Below are 25,134 nucleotides of genomic sequence, written 5' to 3' on the forward strand. Positions count from 1 at the left end.
TTTATCTCCAGTTTATCTCTTCACCAGGCTTAATACATCTGCCCCAATGTCCCAAGTCTCACCTGAGCTCTCTGCTTTACAGAAGGATAGAGAAGCATCCAGAACACAGCAGGTCAATTTAGCAACAGCTGTGGAGGGGTTAACCAAGGTTTTGGCTCCAGCAGCATCAAAGGCTACAGACCAAGACCCTAAAACCCTGCAACCCCTTTTACAAAGAAAAGGGCAGTTCCCTCATATTAATGAATCAGATTCAGATGAAATGCCTGATGTGGAGGAGGGAGAATGTTATTCCAGATACGGATGACCCACAGGTATTGTTACCATGAGACACAGAGGTTGGAAGACCTAATTGAGATGGTCAAAATAGCCCTAAATGTTAATGAGGGGGTGGTGGCTCTGGTGTGGCCCTCCCTGTTTTGTAAAAAGCCAAAATAGACGTTCACTTTTCCGTCATCTGAGGAACTGGATGATCATTTATTACAGGCTTGGAGTTGCCCTGATGAGTAATTTCAATACCGGGGACATTTTTTGCCACTTATCCCCTTCCTGAGGAAGGTAGTAAGAAAGTGGAAACTCCACTGATAGTGGATCCTTCAGTCACTCGTTTGTCTAAGAAGACAGTGCTTCCGGTGCCGGGGCTACTTCCCTTAAGGACGCCTCTGATCGTAAGTTAGAACTTACTTTAAAATCTATTTTTACAGTGACAGGGGTTCATCAATGACCTGCCCAGGTTGGTTGCTGGGTTAACAAGGCTATGGGGGTCTGGGACTCCAATATTGTATCCAATTTACAAGACAGCCTAGATACTGATGCACTTGTCCAGTGGGCTGAACACATTATATGTAATGGAAGCCTCTGCTGACATCTGTATGGTGGCAGCCCGTATTTCAGCCCTCTCTATTTCAGCGCGCAGGGCATTACGGTACCGCCAATGGCAGGCGGATGTGGAATCCAAGCGTGCAGTAGAAGCTTTGCCCTTTACGGGAGAGGTTTTGTTTGGGGCAGAGCTGGACAAATGGATCTCACAAGCTATGAGGGGTAAGTCTCCTTTCATCCCACAGTAGCACCTCTGGTTCCATGTAGGGCCTTCCAAGGACCCTCCTTTTGGTCCTTTCAGCCACAAAACAGGTTTGTGGTAACTCCAGAGGAGGCATCTCCTCTCAAAGAGGATCCTGTGGTAAAGTAAGAGGTGGTTCATCTGTCCAGCAGGAGCTCAAGTCCGCCCCCAAGCCCTCAGCATGACAGTCTCCCTTCCCAGATGGGGGATCTCAGGGTGATCTCAATGACAGCAGCATATCACAGCCTTATTAACAGCATTACATTACTGCCTTTCTGACAGAAGCACATCTCAACCTCACTGATAGCAGCACGATACTGCCTCACTGACAGCAGCACATCACTGTTACATTTGTAACAACAGGGACCAAAGAGGGTGGAGGGAGAATGGGTACAATTTACCCAAGCCCGGGTATAAAATGACAGTTAAAAGTTGATTTGTTGTTATAAGCAATTTCTCTACTCCTCTCTCCTATATTATATAAATCTTCCTTATGGTGTGTACACACGGCAAATACTGCCGTGAGATGTGAGTCCCGACGCGATCAGATCGCATCGGGACTCGCATCTCACGGCATGCTAGAGGGGCACAATTTACACTATATAGTGCAGATCTGCACTATACAGTGTTGCCTGCCCTCTCTATCTGGCTGCCAATATGCGCTCACACGGGAGCGCGCATCAGCAGCGCATCGGGCTCGAAAGCCCTAAAAAAGCATGCGATACGCATGCGATATGGCTTCCGATGTTCCCTATATCGGGAACATCGGAAGCCAAATCTAACCGTGTGTACACACTATTAGTGTCTGTTGCTAATGTTTATGGACAGATTGTTGAATTGGCCTTTTTCTTTAGGCCACTAGAAAATAATAAATCAGTGCTATTCAGGCATTTGGCGCACCCCCTGATGGCATACACTGCTGATACAGTAACAATGTTGCATATACAATCACTGTGATTAAAAAATAGATCATATTCTAAAAGCTGTTGTAAGTTGGTTCTTAATAATGAAAGGTTTATTTTAGCAAATCTATCACAGTTTTCTTTTCAGTACTGTTTAGTGTGTATCAGAGAGTAAGTATCATTATCCAGTTTAGAAGACAGAATAAGCATATTAGGAGCTAATTGTTTGGTTGGTTGTTTTTCACTCTCCACTGTTTGCATCTGGGTAACATTCAAGCTGAGCCACACATAGGCACGTTATGTATATGGCAGCTTGCTCTATCCTTATGGGCCCTCACTTATCATGCTACACTTTGGGTGACTTTAAATAGTGCAACCATTGGTGAACAAAGATTAGTGAACCTCTTTTATATACTGTGGGCCAGATTCTCTAAACTTCAAAAGTGATAAAATAGAGAGTGATAAACAGCCAGCCAATCAGCTCCTACCTGCCATGTCACAGACTGTGTTTGAGAAATGTCAGGCAGGAGCTGATTGGCTGGCTGTTTATCACTCTCCTTTTTATCACTTTTGAAGCTTAGAGAATCTCACCCTGTATATTAATCCAGGACTAAGAGAACTGACAGAAATGTTACATCCTTATATGAACTTGCTAGTACGCCATTCAAGAATATTTCCTATCAAGCCCTGAAGTACCTTTTGAAGTTGTCCTTTTTCATAATTTATGTAGCCAATCCTGAAAACCCCTGATGAAGTCTTCTAGAAAAAATGCAGCAGCCTCTCTTATGGATGGGCATCCAGGGTCAGGCTGAAACAAATATCTAAAATAAACAGAAGAGAGAGGTGCACCTCATAGTGCAGATAAATGAATAATTAAACTCATTTATCTGCACTATGAAGTGCAGATAAACCTGTATGAACCTGTATGGGGTATTCCTTTCAGATAATGCTGGTTTAGATAGTTTTACTATATCCAGATGCATTGCAGCGAGATACTGATGTTTGGGGAGCAATCAGGAACCTGTATAGGTATTGTGCACTCTGTAATATCCATTGGATTATTATGTTTTATACTGATGTTATGGAATCTTATATATTGATTTTATGGTTCTTATTTGGTGGTTATTTACCCAGTTTATTGGTTTTTAATTGCGCTGAAGTATTAATTGGTTCTAATGTATGTAATCTGTTTTAATTGTATTATTTGTTATTTGGTGGATATCTACCCAGCTTTTTGGATTTTGATTGCGCTTAAGTATTAATTGATTCTGGTGTATGTCCTCTGTTTTTGTCATATTATTTATTCTATTATTTATCCTATCACTAATTATGACATTTTGAGATATCATAAATATCTAAAAAGATCCTGAATTATGAAAGTTTTATTTATATATTCGTTTCTCCTATATTGGAGTTTTGTCATGATGTCATATGTTATATCATACCATTGGAATATATATATTATATAATGTTTAAGGTCATTTGTTCTTCTAGGTGAACTATGTAGAATGTGATACAAATTAGTGATGAACTGTTAGTGAACATTTGTTGAAAGTATAGATTATGGATTATTTTAGATTGGGTGTTATGATGGTATGTGAGATTTTTGATTGTGTATTACCTTAAGGCTGTGACATAGTGGTGATATGGACAAGGAAAGATGAATATTGGGAAGAAAATAATACCACACTAGGTCCCAATAGGTGTAAATAGTGAAAATGATTTGATAACATTATTTGGTGCTTTACGTGAAAGGAAAAAAAGGGAGGGTAAAGAGTGTGGGGTGTATATAATATTAGTTGTAAAAAAAACCAAGAGGAGAAGGGGGAAGATTTATTCGAATTCCTGTGAATGATATGACATGTGGGTGACTGTAATATGACAAAATATGTGTTCATAATTGTAGTTTTGAAGTCATTCTGTGGTAGGATAATGTTGAATAGAATAGGGCTTGATTTACAGAAATGGGGTGAAACTATGATTTTCATTTAATCCATTTGGATATTGGCTGTTCATTTTGGTCTCATGTTGTAGTAAGGCTTTGTCCACATCGCCGCCTCTGATGTTTAGACGTACAGATGGAGCCGGGCTCCCTCTTGCTGGCAAATCGCCAGAACGTCACCACTGGCGATCCGCCAGCAGCCCGGCTCTCCATCTGACTGAGACGCGCTTGCTCAGTTGCCGTGCGGCGGGGCGACGGGACCCTGTCCATCTCCGCTTCAGGGAGGCGGACAGGTTAGGGGGGTGCGGGGAGGCGGTGGGGACCCCGGGTGACCGCCGACAAGCCGGCGGGGACCCGGGGGAACCGTGCGAAAGGGGACGCGTGCGCATCTCGTGCGCGCATCCCCTTTCGCAGATACAGATGGCAGGTGGCGGGGGATGGCGGCTGGCATCGCCATCGCCATCCCCTGCAAAGAAGAGACCCGTTCCATCTGTATGTGTTTCATTCCAAAGGCCTGTAATCCGGTCGGATCACCATTGTGGTATTGTAGGAAATGCTTGGCGACAGGAGTCAGTGATTTGAAACGACTTTTGTCTTGTCTCGCATTTTTAATGCTTCTGACATGCTCTAAGATCCTCATTTTCAATTGCCGTTTAGTTTTACCAATGTAGAACTTTTGACAGGGGCATATTAGTTAATAAACTACCCCAATAGTTATACAGTCAATGTAACTGTCTATATTCCATTTCTTTTGGTATTTATCAAGATAATTGGTTTTGGGTGTCATATACCTGCAGGCTTTACACAAACGGCAGCAGAAAGAGCCTTTTTTGTTGTACAGTGTCTTATACAGTACAGTGTACTGTATAATGTCTTCCTACAGTAGTTACAGTTAAGTGACTTTGTACTAATCTGTCCTCCAACTCATTTGTATTCTATTGGATAATACTTTTTGCAAGTCGGTATCTGTATGTAAGATGTGCCAATGCTTTTGCAGTATGGTATTAATTTCCTGCCATCTGTTGTTGAATGTGCCTATATATCTGATTGGTTCCTCTTGCCGAATTTTAGTTTTTGGGATTAGTAATGAATCTCTTGATGGACAGTGTTTTTGTCTCTCTTTAAGATTCGCTTGCTGTATCCCCTTTGGGACAATCTCTCACAAAGTTGTCGCTCTCTCACTTGGAAATCTGTTGGTTGGGAACAATTTATTTTTGTCCTCAGTAATTCTCCTTTTAGAATGCTCTTGATTGTTGCAGGGAGATGTGAGCTGCTTGAGTGAAGAATGCTATTTGTGGCCGTCTCCTTGCGATACATATCTGTTGTTATTTTACCCTCCTTATCTATCCTAATCGTGAGATCTAGGAAGTTCACCTGTTGTTGGCTCATTGTGCCTGTGAGCTTCAGGTTCAGGTCGTTCTTGTTCAAGGAGGTGATGAATTGTTCTAGGTGTTTTTGTTCACTGTCCCAGAGGATCAGGATATCTATGTATCTCAGGTATAATAGTATCTGGTCCGCAGCGGCGTAACTATAGCACCGCAGCCCCCGCCACCGTGGGGGGGCGCTGTGCATGTGGGGGGCGCCGGGGGCTGCGGTGCTATAGTTACACCCCCCCCAATCCCCCGCAGACTTACCTATCTCGCTGGTCCCGGTGGCTCCGTTCTTCTGCTGAGGACCACCACAAAATGGCCGCCCCCATATAGCACACAGTTCTCTGTCTGCTGTATGGGGGCGGCCATTTTGTGGTGGTCCTCAGCAGAAGAACGGAGCCGCAGGGACCAGCGCGATATGTAAGGCTGCGGGGGATTGGGGGGGGTTGCATGGGTGGCGGGGGGTGCTTGGCGGGGGTGCTTGGCGGGGCGGCGGCAGGGGGGCACCCCCCCTAATGGCGGGGGGGCACCCAAAACTTAGCTACGCCACTGCTGGTCCGTATATGGCTCGTTGCTTTCAGTAAAAAAACAGTTCCTTTTCCCACCACCCCAGGTAGAGGCCTGCATACGTGGGGGCACAAGCCGTCCCCATAGCAGTGCCTCTAACCTGGAGGTAGTACTTGTCATTGCAAGTAAAATAGTTTTTTTTGTCAAAATGAATTCCAGCATTTTCAAAAGGAAGGCGCTTAATTTTTGGTCTCTTCCCATATCAAGAAAATACTTGATTGCGGAGATTCCTTTTTTATAGTCAATGCTGGTATATAAGCTTTCTACATCATAGGTCGCTAAAAAGGCTCCCGGTCTCACTGTGATGTCTTGTAATTTTACCAGGACGTCCATAGTATCTTTGACATAAGAGGGCAAGGTTAGTACATGTTGACATAAGTACTGGTCCACAAAAATATATGGGAAAACCGTTTTTAAACCCACAGTAGGCTCCAGAATTGCCAGGGATTGGGACTGCCAGGGGCTGTCCACTTAATGGAGTGTGTACCTTTAAGACAGCCTTTTTAGGGAAGTGTCACTTCCAAACAGGAATAAAACAATCCATGGTATAGGAGTGTAGTGTCTCCAGAAGGAAGCAGCATCTATATCTATATATATATATATATATATATATATATATATATATATATATATATTTATGAAGGTGTGTTCCTGGTTCGGGTCTACAGCACACTGATCTTGCAGTGGCGGCAGGGGGCCGCGAGTCCCGACAGTGCCCCAGATAGGAGTTGGAGCTTTGCTTAGTAACACTTATTGCATCTTGTTCCACATACTGAGCAGCATTCTAAATAAAATCTTTTTTGTCCCTTTGGAACTTTTTCATTGATTTCTCAAGATCTATTTCACCTTTGAATTTACCAAAGGTTAACTTGAATTTTTCCAGTGTTTTAAAACATTTTATTTCCTTTGTGCGTTTGAACAGTACAATATCATCATGTATAACTCTGTGAATTAGTTACTATCTTTAGTTAGCTCAAAGGCTGTGAACACTTTGGTTGTCCCTCTGGGTGTCATATTGTGTTTCAAAAGTGTCTCCATGTACCAAAAGTGTCTCTATTGGCTTGTTTTATTAATAGTTATATGGGTTTATAGGGCTTGATTCAGACCTGATTGCACGGCCACACATTCCAACGGCCAGGCACCACCCCGCTAGGGTAAAATCCTGCCTTGCGAATCAATGTGCTCGCTGTGCAAATCAAATGGCTAAACAATCATTTGCATCCATGTGGATATGTTCAAAACCCATCTTTCTTTCACCTATCTAATGATTTTTAATACAGATGAGCATGTTCGGATTTTTGTAATCTGAATGCTACTGTACTCGCAAGCCTGAACACGGCAAAATGGTATCATCCCACTGTCGAATTCTCGGGAGATCTGCATCCTATATAAGGACCGTGTCACAGCGCCATTTCACTCTGGTCCTGGGGAAGGGTAAAGAGGACTACTTACTCTTAGCTATAGCCTATTAGTATCTGTAATGTGCTGTGCTGTGCTGTGCTGTGGGGTGTGGTGGGGTGGTGATTTGACCTGCTCTGCTCAGAGCTCAAGTGGCACACTGCTGTATCAGAGTGTATGCCTGTTGTGTATTGGGCACACTCTGACACATAATAACCCTGGGGTTGCCTGTTGCATATTGGGTACACTGACTCTCTGTGACACACACACAATACAGTAGGGGTTCCTGTTGTGTATTGGGTACACCCTCTGCCATACACACACACTCAATTAAGCGGTGCCCTGTGTGCATTGGGTACACTGTCTGTGACACACAGAATAATTACAGCAGGGGAGCCTGTTGTGTATTGTGGACACTCTCTGTCATACAAACACACACATATAAAGCGGTGCCCTGTGTGCATTGGGTACCCTGTCTGTGACACTGAATACAGCAGGGGAGCCTGTTGTGTATTGGGTACACTCTCTGTGACACATGAATTAAGCAGTACCCTGTGTGTATTGGGTACACTCTCTGTGACACACGAATTAAGCAGTACCCCGTGTGTATTGGGTACACTCTCTGTGACACAATAATTATTACAGGGTTGCCTACTGTGTATTGGGCACACTCCGTGTGACACACAGAATAATTACAGGCCTGTTATGTATTGCTTATACTCTACACTACAGAAAAAAAATGGAGAACAAAAACTTGATAAAATAGGGAAAGCACTTCCTCCTAGTGCTGAAGCTGCTGCCACTAGTCATGACAGACAATGAAATGCGATCAAAGTTGTCTGCCAGTTGTCTGCCAAGGCTAATGCCCAATGTTATATAGAGCATGTTAAATTCAAAATTCAAAAAGCCAAAGTTCAGTAAAATGACCCAAAAAATTAAATTAAAATCATATAAGGAGAAACGTAAACATGAAAATATGTCATTTACGACATGGAGTGGCATGAAGCGGCTAAGGCCCTGGTGACTAGTGATTCACTCTGGCTAAGGTCCTGACGACTAGTTGTCCAGCTTCACCTGACAATGGAAGCACTTCACAAAATGAAAAAAAAAATTAACCTGTAAATGTGCAGCAAAAAAAATTAGAATTCTAGGATGGTATAACAAATCCCCAAGGAGAGTCTTGTGTCAACAGTTGTGATAGATGACCTTCCCAACACTGGATGGGAAAAGGTGGCTCCTTCCACCATTTGCACACCCTCTGCAAGTGCTAGAAGGAGCACCCACAGTCCAGTTTCTGATATTCAAATTGAAGATGTCACTGTTGAAGTACACCAGGATGATTATATGGGTGTAGCTGGTGCTGAGGTGGTAGTTAATGAGGAGGATGGTGATCTGGTTTGTTTATATCAGGCACCGGACAAGACAGTTGTTGTCTGTGGGGTAAAAAAAAAATGGACATCAACATGCCTGGGTAGAGGACCAAAAGATCCACGTCATGTGTCTGGAATTATTTGTACCCCAAGCTGGACAACATCTGTGTCGCCACATGCACCCGATGTGATTGTAAAATTAGTAGGGGTAAGAATGTTAACCACCTGCTGGGAACATCCGACCTATTATGCCACCTGCAGTGTGTTCATCATAAGTCACTATCAAGTTCTGAAACTTTGGCTAAGAGCATAAGCAGTCCAGTGATAGCTAAATACATTTGGCCTCCTCTCCCTCCTCATCAATTTCCACCTCAGTCAGGATGGGTAGTAGTCCTTTAGGCCATGTCACTGTCATAACCGACTCCTCTCCCATCCGGGATAAAAGCTATGTTGGTGTTAGATGTGCATCCGGTATAAGCCATTAGTGCAGTGGGATTAAGACAATTGATGGAGGTAGTGTATTCCCAGTACTTATCAGTAAGTATAGGCATATACTGCACTTCTCCTTATTAAAGAGAGAGAGGAGATAAACAAGCTGTGTATAACAAGGGGGGCAGCCCCTGAGAGAGCAGACACTTGATGGTAATTATAGTCCAGGCAGTATAGTAGCAGAATGGAAGCGGTTTGTGAATACAGGATGTATTAATAGATAATCAGCAGTAGTAGAAGGCATCCAATATAAGGGTGAAGTTGCAGCCCAGAGATAATGGGGGAAAGAAATCCAGAAAACCAGGGTGGGGAGGGTCAGTCAGATCCCAGAGTGGAAGCCAGGTATAGGAAAGCAAATTAAATAGAAAGTAATCCCCATCAGGGGTACCTGTTATGGGAGGCAGTGGCAGGCTGGGCACCTCCAGGTGTAGTGGTCTGGCTACAGTGCCTGATCTGTGGTGTGTAAAAAAAACAAAACAAAACTGCACACGATTGGAATACTTTTTATTGGGTGTTTAAGGAATAACATCTCATATGACTTATTAAAAAAAAAGGAAAATGTCTCAAGTTAGTTACAAAAATAGGTATCCATGTAAGAAGTTTCTATACAGTATGGACATATAAATCGCATAGAGTAAACATATATCATTAAGTCATACAAAATGCATCTAGACAGGATTATAGACGAGATGTACACATGAAGGGGAGGGGAGGTAGGGTATGTACAATCCATAGAAAAAAACGGGGATGGTTGTAGAACAACACAATTGGGCGCTGTGAGGGGTTGTGGTGCGAAGCAGCTACTAAACAAGGGATCCAGAGTCCCTATGATCGGAAAACAGAAAAGATATACAATAGTAGCGCTAAAAATTAAAATGTAAAAAATTTAATGACATAAAAAAGGGGGGTACACAATAAGATCAACAATATAAATAACCAGCATAAACACCAATGGTTTGCAAATTGAGCTGCTTAGACTGGATCCATTCCTAGTATGCCGTCAAAGTCTATCCAGAGAAAACAAATATAGTCTCCTTATAGGGTATATTTACCGCAGGTCAGTCCAAATGAGGTATTAATCCTTTTCAGGAAAGCGTTTCTGCAAAGTCCATCACTGGGTGAGGGGAGATTCCCCAAGGTTTCCAATTATGCGGATAGGAGGTTAAAAAAGATACTCTGGTGACGGCTGGTCTGGGTCCAATTTGATAGGCAGGCAATAGGTGGCAGGTGGTAAGCTGGTGTAGTCACTCCTGATGCGTTTCGCTACCTGAGAGTAGCTTTATCAAAGGATAATTTTGAGACGTAAACTCTGGTATCCCTAATCTAATTAGGTAAAGAGGGAGGATAGCGGGGATATGTTGATCTGTACATGTATGTGTCAGAAACAAGATTAAAATCACCGCAGACTATTAATGCCTCATGCATGTACGGTGTCAGGTCTCGCAGAGTTGTAGAAAGAATTTTTTATTATACACTGTTTGTGCATATACATTGCACAACAGTAAAAATGGAAGAGTGTATCAAGATTTGTACTATAGTATATCTACCCTCGGGGTCTGAGTCCGTATTAATCAAATCATAGGGTATGAAACGTCGTATTAGAATGACAACTCTTCTAGCCTTTGAGTTATAAGCTGCATATGCTAGTAGCTTCCAACCAAGAATTTGGAGTTTAAGTATTTTTGCATATATTAGATAGGTTTCCTGTATAAAAATGACGTCTAATTTTAATTTGTTGCAGTATACTAAAACTTTCCGCCTACATTAAAGGTGCCAATTTTAAGTTCTGCCATCGTTTTTCCAGGTTAATATAATATACATAGTGTTGCGAGTTAGGCAGTAACTGTCATGTACATGAACTAAGACTGTATAAGAACATTAGGGAAGGGTAAACACATAGACATGTTACATCAAAAAATAAAAAATAAAGGTATCAATGTGCACAACGCAATGATACGAGATGGCCTAAAGTCACATAACTTCCGGCAGCATATCAAAACATGTATATAAAACAATACCATTTACATATCTGGAGCAGATTTCTATTCTGTCAACACATTGTGTCAACTTTTGTAATCTTCTCCCTGCGCCTCTGTAGCATATTTCTTAGCTGCTGGGGTAGGAGCAGGCGTGTCACTGTCCGGCGCTGAAGCAGACGCGGGGCCTCTCTTCACCTGCTGCCCAGTTTGCTGCTGGGAGTGCGGTGGCTGCGGGGTGGTGAATAATTTATCCATGCCGGTGTCCAGGAGGGGATGAGGTGCGGATGTCAGGCAGGCTGGAGCGAGTTTCGCCGTGTAGATATCTTAATCACCTGGAACGGAGCGGAGCTGCGCGCCTTGCGGCTCACTCCATGCACCCGGAAGCTGGAAGTGATTGGAATACTTTTATACCAATAAAATGTATTATCGTAATAAAAACGATTTTAACAATAAACTATAATATTGATTTGTGGCCACAATCATAAAAAATAAACAAGACAACCAAATGAGAATTAAAAATGTACTTTCAACATTCACTTAGAACAAATATTTTAGTACCGTTTATAACTGAATATTTAGTACATAATACATAGAATATGGGTTAATAGCATAAACTTGATTTGTTAGTAAATATTAGTGCTCATGGTCTTTCTAAGCAATCCGTACATTCACAATGGTGACAAACTTATCCTCATGCAATTTATTAGGATTAGTAGAATATTGCAAATTTTGTCATTAGTAACATGGATTTTCAGTTCAAGTCTGGCCAGACTAATGAAAAACAGGTACCTTGAAATAGTGCTGTTGAAAAAAGATTTCCCTTGTGCCTCCCAGTTGCTGGCACTGAATGTCCTTAAACGTGCAACTTTATCCAGAGTGTAGCTCCAAATGTTGCTGAGCAGAACTCTACAGGTACAGGATGTCACTTAGCATGCAAGTGTAAAGATGGATACTTGATCTGTAGTGGTGGTGGTGTGGTGCTGAGCGGTGTAGTGAGGCCCAGGAGAAGGTCGCCGTTGCCGGGTAGAGAGTGTTGCTGCTGATGATCCTGCACAGCCATGCGCTTCCATGGGTGCCACAAAATTTAGGTCCTGGCTTCTCGTGCCACGCTAGGCTGCAACCTGCAGGAAGGCTTTTAGCCCCCCCTTAGCTCTGCAGTCAGCGCTGTCAGGTGCCCGGTATCCTACGGTCCAGCGGGGAGGTAATAGGGTGGTCAAAGAAGGGTGGAGGGAGAGAAACCAGCCGTGGAGGTGGGAGCTGCAGAAAATGGTGCCTCTCAGAATTGCTGCTAAGCAGCGTTTCCCGTGTGAGACTTTCTAACTCAAACTCTAAGTTATATGTTTAACATGGGGAAAACATTTAGGGAATTTAGAATTACTATTTTGGCTTAGTTAAGTGGCAAAATTGTGGTGCCCTAAACTAAGCTATTTGGTGCAATTTGAGTATGGGTGTATGGGGACCCATGTCACTTATATCAGACTAAAATCATTGATGCAGATATCAAACTGGAACAGAAGATTCAGATATTGGGCTAGTACTGATAATTCAAATATTAGGCAGAAACCAACCAATGATGCAGATATAGGACTGGAACCAATAAAACTTATATCGAAATGGAGCCAATGATATTGAACTGGAACTGATGAGACATATTGGACTGCACAAAAGTGATTTAGGAGCTAATCAATATCTCATGGCTACACAGGATTAAGCTGGAGAATACTGCAAATAGTAACCAGACGTGTGAGGACCAGGGACCCGATTCTGTCTCACTCGCATTCTCTCTCTAATTTATAAAAGCATGTGCACTGAGGGGAGTGCAGATGTAACATGCAGAGAGAGCTAGATTTGGGTGTTTTTTTGATTCTGTGCCAGGTAAGTACTGGCTGCTTTATTTTTACACTGTAATATACCACGCATAGGATCGAGATCGCATCAGAACGGCAGCGAAATGGCCCAAAACATGGCCAATTTACATAAAATCAGTTGAATTGGGTAATTTTGGGACAAATTGTCCTGGTGTGTACCTCACATTACTCTGTCTGCACAAGCTACATCTATCCCCTGCAGTGCACATAGCTTTGTCCATTAGAGAGAGAATTTGCTTTTGCGAGTGAACCAGAATCAGGCCTCAGGTACCTGAATCTTGTCTAAGCATTACATTTTATCCTTTTATCCTCCTTGGTCAGTGGTGTTTGTAAGGCAGTGTCAGCTGGCAATGGTTATTGCTTGGCTCCAATAGGCTGATGGTTAATATACCTAAACCTTCCTCGGGAACTGCACTACATAATAGTGAAAATTGCACAAAGAATCAACCACCAGTTTTCAAGTTTAGCGCATTCAGACAGACAGCCACATTTTGGGGAATTTCTTTTATACTATGTAAGGATTCTTTTGGGGGCAGGATCTCCCTGCAAGAGGCTAATATGAAATATTATATTTCATATATCATATATCATTAGCACCTATTAAGGGATCAGTAGTGTAAATTAATTAGAAAGGACGGTACTTGTTTCCTAGCACGGCACCCACGATTTTGATTGTATTGATCGGGTCGGAAAAATTGCGTCGATCGCATCGCATGCCAACCAAATCGCATGCGATGCGACCAACGCGATTGACCCGATTTTTACATATAGTGTGGCAAACGCAGCGAGCCCGAAGCGTGGCGAGCGGACGCGCATAACTTCACAGGTATACGCGTCCGCTCGCCACGCTTGGGGCTCGGTGGCTTACTGCGCTCGCCACACTATATAAAATAGACTCCACGCCGACGTGGATAGTGGTGGTATGAAAAGGTCGCAGGACGTGTACCGCTGCGCTCGCCACACTTTGGGTTGGTGTCAATAGTGGGGTGGCGTTAACAATGGGGGGCCATTAACCATACTTTCTAACCCTATACAATGAGAAATTGGCCCTATTGGCCCATTTCCCATTGTTCCCTATGTAAAATCGGGTTGATCAACCCGATTTTAACTTTAAAAATAATTTAACATTATTCTCTATGGGAAAATCGGGTTGATCGCGTCGGTCGCATCGCGGCCCATTATAATGGGCCGCGATGGACCAGATCAACGCGATTTTCTAATTTAACATTATTCTCTATGGGAAAGTCGCGTTGATCGCGTCGGTTGCGTTGCGGCCCATTATAATGGGCCGCGATGGACCCAATCAACGCGATTTTGTCTTTCACCGGCAAATACACTGGTGATTGACATAAAATCGGGTCCATCACGTCGATCGCATGCCTTAAGTAACTTAAACTTAAGGCATGCGATCAACCCGACGGGCGCCGTTCTAGGATACAAGTACTGAAAGGACAATATCTTTGATTTGTTAATTAGTGCTATATTCATTAATTAATGACAGAAGCACCAAATATTTTATGCACATAATAAGTGCCAGCATTTATGACCTTCCTTCATTAACTAATTAATTAATATGGTATTTAATACTTCTAAGTAAAAAACAATACCACTTTGTAGAGAGAGAGAGGGGATTACTATCAGTGGTGTAGCTACGTGCCACGGTGCCCAGAGAAAAGGCATGTTTTGCGGCACAGCAAAATGGGGGAGCGGCCTAACATTATACCACATACCGTAATACCCATTACACATAAAGCCACGTACCGTAATACCAATTACACTTAAGACCACACATGATGCCCATTACATACTATATAATAAACTGTAATGCCCATTACAAACTATATAACAAACCATAATGCCCATTTCAGATTTGACACATAACTGCAACTTACCTACATGCTCATTGCTAGGAACTTCATGCTCGATGCCAAGGGGTTTCATGCTCGTTGCCAAGGGGGACTGCAATAGCTCATTGCCAAGGGGGACTAAAAAAGCTTGTTGCCAAGGGGGACTAAATAGCTCGTTACCAAGGGGGACTAAACAGCTTGTTGCCAAGGGGTACTGCAGCCTGCCACCTCCCTGCTGTGCCCGGCTGAGCTGCCCTGTCCGCCGTTATATTTAATGAAGGCTCGTGGTCCAGTCTTCAACGCTGCTTCTGATTGGCTGCTGGACCGCAAGCGTCTATTGGCTATCGGTCCAGTGAGAGACTTAATTGAAAATAGCGGCGGGCGAGGCAGCTCAGCTGGGACAGCAGACAGTGGGCAGGGAAGCAAGCAGGCAAAGGAGCCGGCGGCACAATTTGCAGTGCACTGCTCTGGTGCCAGTGGCGTAGCTACAAATGTGGCAGACCCTGTGGTGGTTTGGGGGAGCGGCACCAGCAGGGTCTGTGGTGGGCGCCACCGACTGAACTGACAGGTGACCCAGGCAGCAGTGAGCGCTGAGCTGGTCCCGCCCTGTACATATCTAATGAGCGGGTCCCAGCCCGTGCATATGTAATGAGCCTGCTCATTACATATGCACAGGGTGGGGACCCGCTCATTAAATATGCACTGTGCTGGGTCCCTGCTGATTAGATATGCACGGAGCGGGACCAGCTCAGTGCTCATGCTCACTGCTGTCTGGGTCACCTGTCAGCTCAGCCAGCGGTCCATCGCCTTGCCCCTTCTTGGGGGGGGGGGGGGCGTGCCAGAATTTATTTTGGCAGGGGGGAGAAAAATTTCTTTCGGTGCCCAGAGCTCGTGTTCCACTGGCTCCGCCCTCCCTACCACCCTGATTACTATACACCATGAGCTAAAGCCTTCGCTATGATGGAGATCCTATGCCCATCCTTTATAAAATGCATTCCATTTTTCAGTTAATTTTTAAGAGACAGTTTATTACTGAATGATAATTTTCGGGATTTACATTTAGGTGTTCTTAAATGTAGACATATTTTATTAACTAATGTAACTAAGGCTTGTTTACAGCAAGTGGTAACTAAATGAACAGAAAACACAGTATGTCAGAAAGATGATAATGAATCAAATAAATATCTTTCGAATGGGTAAAATTGACATGTTTAAACATTGACTCTTGCAATGAAGCAGACTGTAAAAATAGAATGAATATTATTCTTTATTTGTTGAGCTAATGTTCTCCCATATTACTGGTTTAAGCAGTCTCTATGTCCCTTCATATCACAGAACATATCATATGGATATGATCAGAATAGCATGCCGAGTGTGGAACTTCTAGATCTGCTGTTTGATTTCCAGGATGGTATCCTTCGCCATGAATATTCAACTGCAGAGCCATTCTGTACTAGCTCTGAGCCTAGCGTGAGTATTCAAGTAAATGACTAATTATAACATGTCACTGTAGTTTGTTATTCTAATTGAAACCTCTTGACACAGATCCCTAAGCAGGATGATGAAGAATTTTTGTCTTTGCTAATGGTGGCTGATGATACCCCATCAGACTCAAATCTGTGGTCACCATCAGCTAGTGACAGTGGAGTATCTGAAGATGTCCCCTCAGATCAACAGGATAGTCCTTTCCAGTACCAATATACAGACTCTCGCCATGTGATGCACAACCCGAAGGATCATCGAGAACAAGATGTATCTATAGATCTGAGTGAGCATGCAGGTAGGTGGCGTCTGGTATTCATAGTACCAGCTTTGCTGGGTAATACATCATTCAAAAGATCATATAGACTATGTTATATTTAAATATATACTACTCCCTATTCATGAAGGCTGTCATTATGTGTTGGAAATGTGTGAAAGATTTCACAGTATGGAGTCTTTGGAATCACCTGTAGTGCAAATGAAAATAATACAAAAAGGGAATGTTTAATTATGTAATGCCAACCACACCAACAGACAGAAAGGGGGAAGTCACAGCTTAGAGATCAGCAAGACAGGACCCTAGAATAATTTATTGGATGCTTACTGTTAAATAATTAGCCAGTGGTTGATAATGTAGCCTCTGGAAATGATGCCCAACATCCAGGCACCTGAACATAAGACCAATAGTCTCTGTACCCCTGGCACCCCACTGTTGGCGGCCCTGCCTGCCTTACCCCTCCACTTGCCGCTGCCGTGTCTTTAACCAGGACCCACAGACCTACTGGTCTTCGGTCCGGGTGTTCCTCCTTTCTCCTGCTGCTAATGAAAACTGACCCTTTTGAGGATGTTAGTGGAGGTGGTTGCCTCCTCTATCATCCTTAAAAATGGTATGCTGTAGGGAGCAGCCATTTTGTGAGGGTTATTTTTCATCAGCAGGAGCCAATCTCAACTATAAGAGCCTCTAACAGTTCAGGAGTCTGTGTGAGGTGGCACTAGAAGAGGAGGAGATGCAGAACCTCTATAGGTGGGGTGGGTAAAGTTAAATGAGAAGCAGAGTTTTATTTATTGGGATTCGAAGGGGTTGAGTCTCAGCTTTGGATTCAGTGAGGCCCTATGATCTATGCTCCTGGGGGATATCTAGGGAGCAACTTGAGGATGGATCTACACTTAATGGGATCATAGTTGGACTAAGTAGTGGTTAAAATAGAGGCACCAAGAATATATTGTGTATAATTATAGTGCCTTTAGCACTCAAAGATCATATCCAGGGGAGGCTCCAGAGGTGGGGCTGCAGCATTGTGAACGGTGCTGCTTAAAATGGACACAAACTGACTCACTGGCAGTTGGCTTGGCTCCCCTAATTATATTTTGGACTGTGCTGCAGCCCCACCTCTGATCATATCTAATCTAACATAAATGTCATATAATGGGGAATAGTATTAATAATCCCTAGCAGTAGATTTCTTCTCCGCCATGAATCATACAGAAGATATTGCGATAGAAGGTGAAGAGCTGCAGAACTTTGGGAGTAAATCGCTTTAAGAGACTGTGGCATGAGCTTGAACCTGTCCAAGTGGCAATCAAAAGTGGTATTAAAATTTAATTTTATGCAGCACTACCTCATCTATGAAAGGCCATTAAATAATAATTAAACAACATAAAGCTTGGCAAAAGGCAGCTTAAGTTTGATTAGGGGCATAGACATATGAAAAGGTAAAAGGATCTTAAACCATCATGAACGCAACAAAGGTGGTACGAATACAATGGGTGCATCTTTCTATTTACAGTAAGGATCACATGTGTGAAAGAAGGTTGGGAACACATGGATTAAAATTCCAAATAGCGAGTACCAGAGAAATGCATCTCCCGCAGAACACAGCATCACCTCTTAGCTTTTGGGGGTTTATGAAATAGGGTGGAGTGCTTCTTGTGATTTCATACCCTTTGTATTTATGAAAATTAAGTACCATCTAAATATGGAGGTGGAAGTGGGCAGGGGAGCCGAGAGAGGGGGGGAGCGGGTACTAATTACCCGGGCCCACACTTGCTGAAGGGGCCCCGCAGGGGCCCTGGTCTGACCCCTCCCTTCCCCCTCCATCCCTCCCGGGTAGCAACAGTAGCACACACTTCTACAGCATGTGCTGTGCTGACAGCAGGCTCAGCATGAGTGTCTCACTGACAGCGTGAGAGGTCATGCTGAGCCTGCAGTCAGCACAGCACATGCTGTAGGTGTGTGCTGCTTCTGAGATTACAGTTTTTAGAGTTTTTTCACCCTCCTCTAAACATTTTGGGGTGTGGCCTAAGTGTGGGAGGTTCCCACAACACACACTTTGGCCACGCCCCCAAAATTTTACCGGGGCCCGGCATTCCTCTCGGCTGCCCTGGAAGTGGGTACTGCAAACAATGTGAAGGCCAGCATGGATGTGAATGTATCAACAGGAGCTCAACTGGGCACCAACTCTGGGTGAAGAGGAATAGGAAATAGATTTGCATAAAATGTGGCATTTTTATTATGATCATTCTACACCGTTTCACTCTACCAAACTAAATGTAGAATGAGTTTCACATGAAGGTTTTCAAATACTGGTCCTGTTTTAGAGTCTCATGCAATAGCAATAGTCGCACAAATGGTCAATGCTTTTCAACTGTGTCTAAGTAACTAAAAAGTCATCCCAAGGTATGAATGCACAGTCATAGTACCGACTGAGATGCATGGTGTCAGAATTTCATTCTAGGGCAGTGACTGGAAGGTGTCTATTGAGACACATGTTACACCTTATGGGCATGTTATGAGAGTATCATGGACACATCGCAGAAGTGTTCGCAAACTTAACAGTGGGGATCAGACAAGAACTATTTATGAGAGAAAACTACTGATGGAACAATTCATTTATTTAGTGACGGTACAAAATAAATTATAGGTAGAAACTTAAGCTGATGTCTTTTCATTCCACTCAATTGAATAAAGTGTTACAAAACAAAAACATCCAATAACATGTGCCTCAAGATACAAAAACATTATTGAAATTATCAGAAGTAGTAAGAACCTACCATTACTATTAGTTCACTGCAAAGTATAAACCAAAGTAAAGACGACACCTCTCAGAGCTCTATGTGCATTGTGTAGCTGATTTTGTCTCTTTTTTTAGACATGTGGACAGGACAGCTTTGCCACGAGGCTAATCCTAAAATACCATCTCAGACAACGGAGATGTCTTATTCGCTGACTGTAAAAGATCTTTTGCTATCAAATAGTTTTGACATGGTAAGCTATGCATTAATATAAAATTTATATTTCTATATTAAAGCTATGCATTAATATAGTAATTTTTACTCAATGTGGCTAATATTCCTACTTCTCATTATTGTATTTTTTGAATAGCAGCAGACCTACAGTCTTCCACTGACTGGTCGTAATGGCGGAAACTGTGGAGAGTTAGTACTAACTGAAGATGAAAAGAAACTGCTCTCAAAGGAAGGAGTAATACTGCCTACCCAGCTGCCACTCACAAAGGTGACATTATTAAGGTCAACATTACATAACTCAGCCTTGTATTATGATGTCTACTCACATGTACAGTATACAGTGCATACAGCACGCAATGATATTAGGATTCTTAATCATCATGATCACCATACTTACTTGTTCATGGCACAAAACGTCTTAAGACCCCTCAAATTAAAAAACATGATTTTTTTCTATTTATATAAAAACTAAAAACATTTACTAATACGATCATTTATATAATATTCCCATGAGGCCTTGCTATGGTTTCTGAAATCAGGCTAAAAAGACAAGGTTTGCCATGGTGTTCATTAGTCTGCTGAGTACCCGATGTAGGGTCGGTGTAAGATTTCTTGGCACCTTATGGAAAATGTCAAACCTCTGCCCCCCACCAACCCCACACTGCCACCAAAATCCACTTTCCAGTCTCTCAAATGAAAGTGCGGAGGTGGCATCTTAGAAGTTCCACAACCACTAACTTGTGTCTTTGGGTTAGAGGTCCTATAAAGACCAACACTGACAATCCTAGTGCACTGTAAGCTCTGTTCCAAACATATTGTACTTTAAAACAAGTTGTCATGTCAATCAACATGATGGCTACAGGCATTAGTGATCACTATGTACCAGTGTGATGCATTCAGCTACCGGCGTTGGGGATGCCGATGGTTACAATACCAACACCAGAATCCCAACTACCAGAATACTGAATGAGCTAGGATTAAGCCAGGGAAGAGTAGGTTAGGTTTGGGGATTAGGGGGGATTTATGGTTATACTGCAGGGAGGATTAGGGTTAGGCTGTGGGGAGGGAGAGTTAGCTACTTAGAAGGGAGAGTTAGGCTGCAGGGTGGGGGGGGCTAGGCTTAGGTGGGTTATAGGATTAAGGGTTAAACACTAGTGGGGAGGGTTTGGGTTAGGCTGTTGTGGGTAGGGGGGGGGGGGCGGAGGGTCAGGGTGAAGGGAAGTATACTGCTTCCTGGCAGATAGCTTCCTCCATTGGGATGCTGACATCTGTATTTTAAATCTTAATGATGAACATTCAAATGTATCCCATACCAGAATATATGAAACATAGTTATATGAACAGGACCTGTTAGGGACTACCAACTCATCCCTTTAATTCGGGACACATTAATTACTCAGGTTCTGTGGCAGTTTAAAACCAGGTGAAATGGAGTCTTGAAGTGTGGCAGTTAAAAACCAGCCACAGAACTTGTGTAATTGATATGTGTCCCGAATTAAAGGGATGAGTTGGTCACCCTAGGACCTGTCATACTTAAATGTATGGTGACAATTTGTAGGATGATCAACAATGCCCTGAGAACTAGAAACACATTTTTGGGGGACTTCTAGTTCTGAAGCCCAGTGACAAGCTGCAAGGGAACTGAGCTCTGTTGCCTGAAATGCCATAGACCCCCCCCCCCCCCCCCAGCATAACTTCATATCCTCTCCTATGTCCTCTAGTAGCCAATGCGAACATGCTAAATGCCAGGGCCTTGTTTCCATCATGGCTACTGCACATGTAGACAATGGATCTTCCCTGCAGCCTTCTTTGCCTACTGCTTCAGATGCCCCAGATTTTCACACCCTCACATATGCTGAGATTGTGCAAGCTGCAGCATTACAGCAGACAGCAGCTGATTCAATTGGGCACGTCAAAACAAATCACAACAAGGCTGCAGTCCTCTGAACAAAGACTGTTGGAGGTGTTCCAGGACACTACTGAACATTCATTCCACTTGCACCAACCTTGTCATAGAATGTGCACATTATCTTGGAGGCCTGAGGTCCACTGCACATTCTGCATCTCATGCTAGGCTTGTCATTTTTAGATGCTTAAACTACTTTCTTAAAGAGTCAATTTGGTCTGCTTTGGAACGCAAGTGAGATCTATGATGGAGTACTTTTATTGCCTTCCTTGCCACAGTACAGGAGAAGAGCTGCTGCAACTGATTCCAGATGATGAGGGGAGGACCAATGAGGACCTTAATGAGACCTAGGCCTGGGTAATTAGTATCCCCCTCTTGACACACCTGGGTTACATAAGCATACTCTTTGTTACTGTTGGACATTTTTTATTATTTAACCCTTTGAGTGCCAGAATCGCTCACATTAGTTATATAGATTTAAATAAGAAATGTTGTGTTAAAAAAAAAAATTATATTTCCTTAAACATTGCATGTCATTATGATGAATAAAAATTTTGCTTGGCAATTTTTACACAGGGTTGCCTACCTGACCCTCTGCTTCAGGGAGAAAATGCTATGTTCCTGGACTTTCCTGATAATGTATGATTACCATCACCTGTGGTGAGCTAGGTAATTAATAAGAAAGGTGTTTCACCACAGGTGATGGCAATCATACATTACCAGGGAAGTCCAGGAACAGAGCATTTTCTCCCTGAAGGAGAGGGTCAGGGAGGCAACCCTGTTTTTACACCAATTTTAACAAATTCACTTGGCACTCAAAGGGTTAATTTGTAGCCAAATGGATAGAATATGTGGGAATATTGTGTTTACTTGTGTGGCATTAGCCCTGTTTCCTTTATTAAAATGGAAATGCAGGATAACATATATGTTTTTGGACTTTGACATTGTATACTAGTAGTTAACAGTTTGCCTTATTTTTTCACCCTAACTAGCAGAGTAAAGTTTTCTTGTTCTGTGCTACTTTACTAATGTATAAAATAGATAAGTATGTTACTTTTCATGGATGTGGTGTAATGGTTAGAATTACTGCCTCACAGCACTGAGGTCATGGGTTTGATTCCCGCCATGGCCCTAACTGTCTAGAATTTGTATATTCTCCCCGTGCCTGCGTGGGTTTCCTCCGGGTGCTCAGGTTTTCTTCCCACATTCTAAAAAAATACTGGTAGGTTAATTGGCTCCCAACAAAATTATCCCTAGAAAGAATGTGTGTCTGTACCTGTGGTAGGGAATATAGATTGGTACAGGGACTGATGTGAATGTTCAGATATTCTCTGTAAAGCGCTGCTGAATATGTGTGTACTATATAAATAACTTTTAATAAATAAATATACATTGGCAGGAGAATGTTATATTTTCACTATTTAGATATTTTCCCTATGTCTCAGGCATTGCTGGAAGCCTAGAATCCTGTTTGGAATAATTCTGTCATCCTGTGTTGAACATGAAGTCTGTTTTACATTTAATTCAAACTTTTTCTTAGTTTGCCTTCCTTTTGTGTTTGCTTTTTTTGTAGTTTAGATTTTTATCAATATGTTTTTATTTCTTTTGTGCGCCTCCCTCTCTCTCTTCCTCTGTCTCTCAGTGTTTTATGAGCTCTTTAACCCATTGAATCATGCGTGCACGCAAGGGGGGTTCCAAGTACCAAGAAACCCCCCCCCCCGTCCACTGGCCTAGGTGTCCAATGTTTATTCAGATTTTAGACAGAGCCTCAGGCATAGCTGCCGGCTATCCTTTCTCCTATTGAAAAGAGAGACATGCTGAGCTGGCTGCAAGTAGGAGGAGCTAGCGTGCAGCTACCCACAGGCAGTCCTCCATGTGACTGTTACACTGTCGAGATTATCACGGTGATACAGGGACCGGCTGTCCTCACTCCTCAGAGATGGGGCAGGCAGGTGTTTGGGTTATATCCTGGGGGCTAAGGTACTTACAGTATGTTGCCCGGTTGAGGCAGTAACTGTCCTTATGTTTTTTGGGGGGGAAAGAACTGTGTGTACTGTATGTTATGTTTGTGTGTTCAAGCTGTATGTATGGATGTACTGGAGACACTTACTGATGTGTTATAGATCATCATATTGGACCTTATTCTGGTTCACTCCATCTGCCAAATTCCTTCTAATACCATGTTCTCATTGCCGCCCCTGCAAAATCCTGGGTTTTTCTTGCTGGATTTTTGGCAGGACACAGAGCTTGTCAGCTCAACAAACCCCCTTTACACTGCACCTCAGACCCGGGAATTTCCTGTGTCTGCCCCTTTCACACTGCTTTCCATGGTCTGCCTTTCAACAAGTGTGCGGAATGTAATAGCAGCTTTGATTGGCTGTTGGGAAATTTGTACAAATTGCTGTGTTTGGCTGTTTAAAAAGCAGCTTTTATTGGCTGGATAAAGATGATGTCATTTTAAATTGACCTTTTTTCACCAGCACATTGCATACATTTTATCATGGCTATTACCCCATTTAATAAAATAATAATAATAATGATAAGACATTTCTGTTTTTATGTACATATTTTATTCATATGTACAATAAAGTGCTTTTCACTATATATACTGCCAGGGGCTGGCTGGCAACTTTTAGCCTGGGGGCCAAGTCCAGTGCACTGGCCCATAAGTAACAGGGTTAAATGGAGATTTTCGTATTAAGAAAAAAAGATTGGAATTGATTATACCAATTGGAATAGATAGATAGAGAGAGAACATTCTCTCTCCTTGAAAACAGGGTGCATAATAATATCAGAGGCTGCTCCCCCTGTATAATAAAAAGAATAGGCCACCGCAGGCTGCTCACCCTGTATAATAACACCACAGGCTGCTCCACTTGTATTATAATAATAATAAGAAGACGACATCACAGGCCCGCCTTCTATATGATAACAGGACACAGCAGGCTTGTCCCCTGTATGATAATAATAATAATAATAATAATAATAATAATAAATAATGGTACTTGTTTCCTAGCACGGCGCCCATCGCATACCTTAATTAGTGGTATGCGATGGGCCTAAGAGCCGCACTGTACAATTTTAATATCGCATCGCATGCCATTACAATGGCATGCGATGCGACTTCGAATTGTACAGGCACCCTGATGGGTGATTACTATGTTAAATGCACCCCCATTATCAACGCCAACCCGAAGCGTGGCGTGCGCTGCGAGTCCCCGAGGGGTGGCAGTACGCGTCCGACCTTTTCATACCCCCACTATCCACATCGGTGTGGAGTTGATTTTATATAGTGTGGCGAGGGGATGCGGAATACATGTGAAGTTATCCACGTCCCCTCACGGGGCTCACTGTGCTCGCCACGCTTCGGGCTCGCCACACTAAATAAAATCAACTCCACGCCGACAATGGGGGTGCATATAACATACTAATCACCCATCAGGGTGCATGTACAATTAAATCATCTTTTTCATCACATCGATTGCATGCGATGTGATGCGATCGATGCGATCAAAACGATGTAATAAGATTAAAATCGTGGGCGCCGTGCTAGGAAACCTAAAGTACCTAAATAATAATTAATAATACCAGGACACCAAAGGAATTTGGGAGCCATTGAAGAGATAGACAGAGGGGGTAGGCTGAGGTAGAGCGGCGGGAGAGGAAGATGAGCCTAGCAGCAGCGTTAAGAATGGATTGGAGAGGTGCGAG

At 42.9% G+C, this 25,134-nt stretch overlaps 1 protein-coding gene across 4 annotated transcripts in view; it reads left to right on the forward strand.

Moving 5' to 3' along the window:
• Nucleotides 1-25,134, forward strand: part of CREB3L3 (cAMP responsive element binding protein 3 like 3) — a 70,637-nt gene that overhangs the window by 23,631 nt on the left and 21,872 nt on the right. For 3 of the 4 annotated variants that reach the window (XM_083179383.1, XM_083179385.1, XM_083179386.1), the window contains 4 exons: nt 16,125-16,259; nt 16,335-16,569; nt 19,421-19,536; nt 19,654-19,785. In XM_083179383.1, coding sequence (XP_083035509.1) covers nt 16,125-16,259; nt 16,335-16,569; nt 19,421-19,536; nt 19,654-19,785 — 618 coding nt within the window. The remainder of the gene's footprint in view (nt 1-16,124; nt 16,260-16,334; nt 16,570-19,420; nt 19,537-19,653; nt 19,786-25,134) is intronic. The other variant, XM_083179384.1, reaches the window with a different exon arrangement.

This window comes from Crinia signifera, chromosome 1 (assembly GCF_055691185.1).
Source record: "Crinia signifera chromosome 1, ASM5569118v1, whole genome shotgun sequence".
Lineage (NCBI taxonomy): Eukaryota > Metazoa > Chordata > Amphibia > Anura > Myobatrachidae > Crinia > Crinia signifera.